This window comes from Nilaparvata lugens, chromosome 4, assembly GCF_014356525.2.
Source record: "Nilaparvata lugens isolate BPH chromosome 4, ASM1435652v1, whole genome shotgun sequence".
Classification (NCBI taxonomy): domain Eukaryota; kingdom Metazoa; phylum Arthropoda; class Insecta; order Hemiptera; family Delphacidae; genus Nilaparvata; species Nilaparvata lugens.
In genome coordinates, this window is record NC_052507.1 from 68,653,555 (window position 1) to 68,663,520 (window position 9,966).

The 9,966-nt window shown below is 31.9% G+C and overlaps 1 protein-coding gene across 15 annotated transcripts in view; it reads left to right on the top strand.

Moving 5' to 3' along the window:
- Positions 1-8,423, top strand: part of LOC111045314 (protein hu-li tai shao) — a 107,789-nt gene extending 99,366 nt beyond the window's left edge. For 6 of the 15 annotated variants that reach the window (XM_039426313.1, XM_039426314.1, XM_039426309.1 and 3 more), the window contains 4 exons: positions 1,254-1,322; positions 3,935-4,002; positions 5,682-5,818; positions 6,910-8,423. In XM_039426313.1, coding sequence (XP_039282247.1) covers positions 1,254-1,322; positions 3,935-4,002; positions 5,682-5,807 — 263 coding nt within the window. In that variant the 3' untranslated portion in view covers positions 5,808-5,818; positions 6,910-8,423. Of the gene's footprint in view, positions 1-1,253; positions 1,323-2,469; positions 2,536-3,934; positions 4,003-5,681; positions 5,819-6,889 lie in introns of all 15 variants that reach the window. The other 9 variants (XM_039426321.1, XM_039426323.1, XM_039426317.1 and 6 more) reach the window with 4 other exon arrangements.
- Positions 8,424-9,966: the final 1,543 nt, after the last annotated feature.

Here is a 9,966-nt window from a genome sequence, read left to right on the forward strand (position 1 = left end):
TAAAAGTAGAAACATTAATAAATTGTTAATGCATGTCCCAATTTACTTTCCAAATATGTATTTCTTTGACAAAGGAAACATTTTGATCGTATTCGAGATTTGAAAAAACAAATTGTTTTTCTGAAACTGAAAATTTTCAATTGTTTCAGAGCTCACAAGTCTTGTGTTGTTATAGTTCTGCAAAAATGTTAGTGTGGTGATTCAAAAATTGCGTTAAACATTCATTGGTTTGATTTGTTTAGTAATATACAATACTAGTGTTGTTATACAGTGAAAATAAATTTCAGCAATTCAGCATGAAAATACTGCACGTGAGAACAGCTTCAAATTTAATGGTTGTAGAATTGCTTATGCTTATTAATATTATATTATAGGCATTTGTGATGATTAACTTTGCAAAAAACATAACTTCACACATAATCAATAAAATAAATAATCATGTAACTCCACTTCAAATGAATTGATTCAACTAATATTATACAGACTTTAAACTTTATAACATGAATGAGAATCTCAAAATAACCTTTGAAACTTACACTCGGTTAACAATATTATTTGAAGAGGGAAGATTCTTGAGATAGCCTCCTTTGCAACTACTTTTTTATAATAATATAGGTCTAATAATTCAATTTTCCTCTTTTGTATGCATTATTCTAAATATTTATGCCTCTTTACCAAACTCGTCTTCGTTTTGGCTGCGGTAAATTGGTTGGGCTTTCGTCATGTTGTGACTACCTTTTCTAAACACGGCGAAAGAACCTTTGTGGACTCTATGAACTGAAGAATCCGATAATCAACTATTTAAAAATCCAATACTGTACTAATATTAATAATTCTCAAATTACTAATTATTGGATTATTAAGTTTGACACTTATTTGGTATTAGGTGGAAAATTTTGAGTAAAATTTATCGTTGATCTATTCAAACTTGCTAAATACGACTGATAAATCATGAAAAATCACGTAAACAAACGGTCTTGCTCTAATTTGTTTGCTCTAATTTTGGTATGTTCTTCCAATCTTTGAAATGATATATGGTTTAATGTTTTAGAATCCTTAGTCAATATGTCATATAACTTCAACATTCTTATCTAATGAACAATAATTATTAACGATGTACAGTTAGTATTGCAAAGAAACCAATGTTTTAGATTTGATTATCAAGTTACTAGTTTATCTTTTAATTAACAAAATTCTCATTTGATTATGTGTGCGTTCTGTTTTTGTTTGTAACTGCATGTTGTGTTGTTCAGCTCGTGAGGCTTCTGAAGCTTTCATTCGCTCTCAATCACTCAATCACAGGAAGAATTACAACAAAAAAGGTGAGTTGAGCAAATTTATCCAGGTGTAACTAAAACTGACATTATCAAATCTTCTAAATAATTATTCATGTTTTCTTGAAATGTCCAATATGCTTTCCTTGATGATATACTCATATTTATTTTCATAAACATTTTAGTCTTTATGATCATGAATAAATGATTAGTACGAGTGAAATTAGGTAATCAGACTCATTTCTCACATAATTGGTTGCTGAATCATTCATTGGTTGCTGAATCTTATAATTTTGAATCAAGAACATCCTGAACGAAAAATACAAAACCATTATTTACTATTGAATTAAGTAAGGAACATTAATGAAATCATCTTTAAATTTTGTCTAACCGCTTTGAAATTATACAGAGTGATCATTACTACGAACCCTTCATTTATAAAACATATTTCAAAGGGAAATTCTGATTACTGGTGCCGGAAATATTTGTTAACATATTTGACAGTTGACCTAATGTGACAGATAACCTTGTCGATACATAGTAAGCTGGTCGTGGGTTCAAATCCCACCGATAGGCAAGGACGTTTGCACATCTCATCAAATCACCCACGCACTTTTCATAACCATTTATTACGCACAAACTAAAATCTCATATGAGCATCATCCGAAATTATTTTTAATGATCATTCAATAAACTAAAAACCAAACATTTAAGCTAACTTGACTCAAGTAAACTAAATTTCCCGTTGAATTTTTCCTATAAATTAGGATTGCGTTGTAATCGACCACTCTGTAAGTGATCAATTTCTACCAATAAAACACTGATAGTAGTTGAAAAATTGTAAGTAGTAAATAAAAAATACTTGTAAGTATTGTAAGTAAAAAATACTTGTACGTTTTAGAAATTTTAAATAAATAAAGGTTATACTGAAATATCATATTGTTGAGCTAATAGTTTTCTATTCTCTAAGATAGTTCTTGCCAAAGCATTGTTTTTGGGTAGTTTCATTCTTCAAATTTCCTTCTGCCATTTAGTTCTTCGATCAATATTTACAGAAGCAGAAGTCTTTAGTTCTATTTATATAGCTTTCATTGGATATTTGAAATAACTATTACACAGTAGCCTAATAGTATTTTTTGTTCTTTGTTCAGCTATGAAATAATACTTTTGTTGTGAGTATTTTATGTTGTTCTAGGAAAGTTATCATTTTGGGGCACGGGAAGAAAACGTATATTTAGAAAACAACAGACTTCAAAAACGAGTTAGTAATGACGTGGATACTGGAATGTTTGAAGTTTGTCGGCTTAACTGTTTTGTTTCCTCTGAGAAAGACTAACTTTGTTTGAATCATTGTGATAGATTGATTGGCTGATTGTTAATATTGAAGCTACTGACTATTCTTTTTTATCAAACTGTTCAAAATCTGAAACTAATCGATCCCATTTTCTAAACTAATAAATTCTTAGTTAAGTTTTGCCTGATATAAATACAAAATACAGGACACTTTAAGAACAAGTACAGATTACTAGTTATTTATTTGTGTGTTTGTGAAAATAGTTTTGAATGAAAATGCGAGTTCATTAATTAGACTCTCTCAATGAACTGAGTGTTAAGATATTTCTTAAATTTAATTTGAGATATGAACCTTTACCACAGACGATGATCAGGCTGCTCTAAATAGGAAAAAATGTTAATTTTATAAATATCACAATTCTTATCAAACTATGAAGCCTAGATTTATACAAAGTACAATAATTGTGTTACATATAAATAACAGTTATAAAAAAATGAAGCTTTTTCTAGGACATGAGCAATTTAATATGCAAACGAAAAACATAATGATTCTCTTGTAATCCTGTATAATTTACATGAATTAACATTACATAATTTATATCAATTTACATTTACATACTCTTCATTGATTAGATGAACCCTGCAGGGCACACCTATTAGAAACAACTATTATTAATTTTTCGATGTTGAACTATAAATTGTCTCATAGAAATTGTTAATAACTAACGGTAATCCATCACATCTCTGATTACCTCATGTGCGTATCAACCGAAAACAGAAAAAGTCGTATCGTACAAAGTATTAGAATTTATATAGGCCTACCGGTATTTAATATATTATAATCATCTTATAACTTAATCATCATTCGAGGTTTGATTTAACTCATGTATCTACTGCATTCACTTGATAACTATTTTGTTTTAATATTGGTAGTTCAATAATCTTTCTGTTGTGTGTTTGGTATTTTCTCTAATATGTTGATCATGTTTAAAATGCTCCCATTATTTTGTTTTCACAAATTCAGAAAACAGGGATATTGGCAATTAATAAAAGCAAAGTTATCAGTATATGGTTTTATTAAGAGCATTAATAAGTCTAATTTAATTTCGTAGACTATAGAAGTAATAAAGATTATTCAACAGTACATTAACTATGTTACCCTTCCTTATCTGGTACTGAATATCTGGGGTTTCAAGATTTTGAATGGAAATGTTTATAATAATACAATTCTAAAACATATTGTGAATCTAACTCATTTTGTTAATATATTTTATGTCTTTTATGGTCATTGTTGACTGTAATATGTATTTGACGTTGCTCATGACTTGTTGTTTCTTGGCATTAAAATGTGATTTATTTATTTGCAGGAGAAACTACATATAACGGCGACCAGTCGGACGCTCTTCAGAGCACATTCTCACACAGCAGTAAAGAAGTGCGTTGGCTTCCATTACCTAACTGTATTCCATATAGAAATAGCATCTCCTAGTTCTTTTGTAATTTCCAATAGAAATATCATTTTAATGTGTTTGATTTACTTTATTTTGTTTATGATCGATCAACATTTTTTGTTGAAGTTAAAAAACTTTGAATGATATTTCAATTTGCTACATCAATATTTTTGCCATCGATCTGATTTAATAATAAAAATAATAACTGTTTTATTGCTAAAAAACGATAAAAAACAACAATAATATTTTTAATATATATTTTTGGCGAAACAATATTCAAGTTTGACTAATCCTACATTATTTGTTACATTGAAATTGATTTATTTTCTTCTTCTTGAAAAAACAATATATTACAATATCAAATGTGAAGAAGGCTCCTCATATGGACAAGTGCCTGTGAGTGAGGAGCGAGGCTAGGCTAGGTTGCATTATTTTCTGTTGTCGATATGATTTACTGTATACAGAGTGGGTGAAAAGTCCGAGAACGGCTTAATATCTCATACACAGAGGTAATTTAATGGTGGGTGTTATTGAGGATCCTATTCAAATTGAAAATACTACTTTACTATGACTTCAAAAATCCGCTCCGTCATCTTGAATGCAACTTTATTTTTTTGAATGGGAAGGTTGTCATGCGATACATGATTTCGATACGAAATTTCAAGAAAAAATGAATGGTGAAAACCGCACATCGATATCTCAAACTGTTCAGAAGATATTCACATTATTAATCAATATCATGCATATCAGAAATGAAATACATAAGTGGTATTGATTAATAATGTGAATATCCTCTGAACGGTTTGAGTTATCGATATGCGGTTTTCGCGATTCTTTTTTTCTTGGAATTTCATATCGAAATCATGTATCGCATGACCACCTTCCTATTTAGAAAAATAAAGTGGCATTCAATATGGCGGATCCAAGATGGTGGACCATATTTTTAAAGTCATAGTAAAGTAGTATTTTAAATTTCAGTAGGATCCTCGATCACACCCACCATCAAATCACCTTTGCGTATGAGACATTAAGACGTTCTCAGACTTTTTTATCTCCTTTCTGCTTTGAATAGTATTGATTAATAATGTGAATATCTTCTGAACGGTTTGAGATATCGATATGCGTTTTTCGCCATTTTTTTTCTTGGAATTTCATATCAAAATCATGTATCGCATGACAACCTTCCCATTCGAAAAAAAGAAAGTTGCATTCAATATGGCGGACCAGATTTTTGAAGTCATAGTAAAGTAGTATTTTCAATTGAGTAAGATCCCCAATCACACCCACCGTCAAATAACCTTTGTGTATGAGATATTAAGCCGTTCTCGGACTTTTTACCCACCCTGTATGTGTTTCATTGTGTCTGATTACCAATTCACGATTAATTATGACTGTGAATACTGTTGACTTACTTTTATAACAGTCAAACTATAGTGGACTTATCAGGAGATGGGTCCTCCTGGGAATAGTTTCAGCCTGAGCCCAACTTGACTACTTTCGTACATCTTCATGAGAGCAATTTAAGATTACAGTATTAATTCACTCATGAGACACCTTATGAATATCATGTAATCTATTTTAAATATATAGCTTTAATCGTCAATTAAATTTAATGAGTGTCCAGGAACCGTTAAATTTCATTGTTTGTATAAATTGTTTGCAGGGTTCACCGACCAAGGATGTTTCAACAGAAGATTCGCCTAAAAAAGATAAGAAGAAGAAGAAGGGCCTGAGAACACCATCGTTCCTCAAGAAGAAGAAAGAGAAGAAGAAGATTGCCGAGGCGTAGGTACTGCTCTGGTAAGCTCCTTAATGTTTGCCATCGATAAGAATTGATCTTTCAAGAGAAAACCTTACTGCCAAATGGGCTAGTTTTAAAAAAGTCTCTTCCAGAACAAATTTTACAGTTTTATGGTAATTCATAATGTGTATAATGAATGTCATTCCACTTCTAATTTAGTATACAAAATTATATTTCTTGTTTATAATTAATTTTTTATTTTGTCCACTCTGTAGTCGGTTGTCATATTCTTTACATTGCTGAGAAACCATGCTGGATAAGCCATTGCTATATCAGTCATCGCTGTAAAGATCTTAATTATTTTTTTATATTTTAATTTAAAAACATTTCAATGTTGAATAGTAATGAGTGTAATTTTCAAAAACTTGTGTTCACGAAAGGCTCGAGGTACCATAAGCATTCCGTAGCTTTGCCTCCCTGACTTTGAAACGGCATATGGCAAGGTGTGGTTCGCGGGATAATATTCCTACTTTTACGAAAACATACGCTTTAGAGTACCTAGATCCCTACAGAGCTTCCTTGGAGGAAGCTCCCTACACACATAGACTCATCTTGAATGGGAGAGTTGCAACGTATCACCAACAATGGAAAGAACATGTTGAACACGCTTGCTTGTGTTAGCTGATAGGCTGCGTTGTGCCAGAGACGTAACTCAAAACATCTCCTTGTGTATCTTTTCGGATGAAATACGTGGCTTTTGAGAAGATACAAAAGAGTATTTGTTGTTTATGGAAAGATACATTTTTAAAATTGGTCGATGTTTTTGAACGGGTAGTATTGTAGTCTAGTAGCCCTCCGCCGGTAGGCAAAGCTACAGGACCCGGACTGTAGTCATTGTAGTTGAGCCTTGGACTGAACAAAACAGCAGAACTATTATATTAGTATGAATGTTGCAGTTAGTGTTGCGATGTTGCAGTTAATGTACTACATTGTTGCAGTAGTTAATCATACTACATTCATTCAAATAAGTTTTATTAGGTGTGATTGTATTAATTTTGTAACTGACACAATAAATTATATATATGAATTATGAATGTTGCGATGTTGCAGTTAATGTTGTAATGTTGCAGATAATGTTGCAATGTTGCAGATAATGCCGCCGCCTTCGGTGTCCTCTTTCACCGAATATATCAGCCTGGAGGGAGGTGAGGTGAGGTGAGGTAGAGAGGCGTTGCTAGGAGCGTACTGCGACCACTGCCAATCATCATCACCATCATCATCATCATCAGTTCATCATTCACCGCCAGTGTACCGCTGAAGGGCCTTGCCCCTCCCCGCCCCGCCACGCCCGCACACTTTCTGTTCAGCTGTGTCGAACATGCATTTCTCTTATATCTCTCTCTCTCTTCATTCGACGCTAGCCACAGCGTGTCAAGTTTTCGCCATTGCCACACGTAGACTAATAACAATAATAATGATATTATTATTACATTGTCAAAAGCTTCTTAATATATTCAGATTATCAAACATTTTTTGTGTACAGTGTGAGAGTAGCCATGGAACGGTGTGGATAATGTAAGAGGAACCTTCAAGTCAATGACTAAGTACACCTCTTTTAATGATAAATATTAACGCGAATACAAAATTAGTTGTTTGAGAGAAACATTGAGTAAATGACTGAGTGTGATAAATCGTGTAATATAATGACAGTAATTGATAGAGTATTTTGCAATGTTACGACGTATGAAATCAGTTGAATTTAGATTGAAAATTCTATTTTAAAGAAATAACGCTTGTCTATTGATTATTTTCTGATTCTGACAAAGTATTCTTCTATTTGTTTCTATTATTATTATTACTAGTTTTGAAATGTTACTATTGTAATGATTGTTTCTATTTTTAATATGTTTTAAATTAGGTAGTTTTCACAATTGATATAATAGGAGTATTGGATCAGAATAATTATGTTTAATGATAATGCGTGATATTTCCAGTGTCTAGAGATCTAGAGGATATGTTAAGCATAAACAGCGCATTGATTCCAATATATTGGGAATTTGATACATTTGTGTATTCTCTGTTTACATTCAACTGCATCGATAGCAGCTTATTGCAGATTTGCCAAGCCAACATGCTTGCTGAGCAATATCAGACCTGACCGCTTCCAAAGCTGATCGGTCCAACTTTTTAATTGACTTTTACTACTTAGCACTTTGTATTAAATACTGTAGTCCTTTTTGCAACACTTTAATGTGGTAATAAATTTGAACGTTAAAATGTGCTCGACAAAAAACTAAGAAACACTTGAATTGTGCTTTTTAAGTAAGTGAATTTTATAGTGTTCACAACATTGTTATATTCTAGAACATTACCATTTTTCAAACAAGGTTATTATTTATTGCTAATAACTTCATCTACTCAACTGATAAATATGACATAAATAAAAAAATCAATGATTTTTAAAGAAATTGTTAACAAAGAAAAGTTTGCAAATTGTATTTGAATTTAAAAAAGCTTTATTGTATGTACGAAATTTATAAAATTCTTCTATATAGATTAATATAAAACTTAATATTGTAGATCAAAGTCCTTAGGATTCTATTTTCTGTATGTATGATTGAAAGTTGAGTATGATACTGTGAGGCGAATATAATTTTTGCTTTTAAAAAATGTCTTATTGATTTACTGTCCTCCGTCACCAAATGCAGTGACAGAGAACTTATTACTTACCTTGTCCTATTACCATAGGTAAGGAAAAAATTGCATTCCAAAAAAATCAAGGTACCTCAATTTCAATTTTTTATCACTTATGAATTGTTGAATAAAACAGAATACCATATAAGTGCTTCTATAGTGAGCTCCACGTTATAATGGCAGTGTTTGAATATTATCAATGGTATAATTATTGCTATCCTTGTCTATCATTCAACAAAGCAGATAGCGCTATCTCTTTCTCGCTTTGCTCTGTTGCCAGATCGTCTTTTAACAATGTAGAATTAATAATTAATTAACAAAATATTCCATCTTAATTATGAAAATTCATTATGAAATTATTGAAAAGTATAATTTCTTGCTTAATAAATTCAATCAATGTTTAAACGAGAATAAACAATATTAATATTACATCAATAAATCTGTATCAGCTACCGTCTATAGAAGGCATTGACAAGACAGAGGATCGGCAACGTTGTTCTCCTCCTATCTTTCTCCACTGCCATTATAAAACATGGACCTCACTATAGTAATGGGAATTGGTCTAAGGGCAAACAACATCAACGGACGTATGCAGACGCAGACAGACGGAGCAAACATTTCTCCTCAGATGCCCGTTTCATAAGTCATAATAGTCCAGTCACCAGGCACTTTTTTGCTAGAAAAACACCAAACACGCTAATTTTTTCGTGCAATCATTCTGGAGCCTTGACCAAAAACTTGACCTACGAGACCTGGAGCTTTTTACAGAGTCCCCATAAACCTTTTATGAAAGGTTTTATGAACGATTTTTGGTTCCTTTTTTAGTTGTCTGCGATTTTCGCCAAATCAAACCATCGGACAGTATAAATCACTCTTGCCTTTTTCTAGATGATAAAATAATATTCAGAGCTCTCTATTATCTTCATTGAGTGCTGAGTTCTAATTTTTCAAAAATGAATTTAAAAAAAAAATCGACATTTGGAGTAATTTCCGTTTTCCATCAACTATATCATCTAATTTTCACAATTTAAATTCATGATTCAAAATCCCTCTGGGTGTAATTTTTTGCTCTACAACCTGAGACCAGGTTGACCATTCTATACAACCAATTACAATGTTCCATGTATTTTGAAAAACACCCAATCTTTAACTTTAACCATTAACTCACATTGAGATTTTGCACAATGATATGGGTTTCTGAGATCAGGTTCGATCAGAATTACTTGTTAAGGTGCGTACAGATATACGCGCCGCGAACATGAGCAATTCACTTTTAATCAGCTGACTATATCTGTATTTTTACAGAAACGGTAAGATACAGATATAAAAAGCTTGGCATCAGCTGATTAAAAGTGAATTGCTCATGTTCGCGGCGCGTATATCTGTATGCACCTTTAGATTCACTTGATTTTCTAGTGGATAGGCGCGCATAACCGCATAAGGACACCTTATGGAACAACATTTCAAACACTCATATTGTTCACACATTGTTCGTTTCTCCGTTCATTGTTCG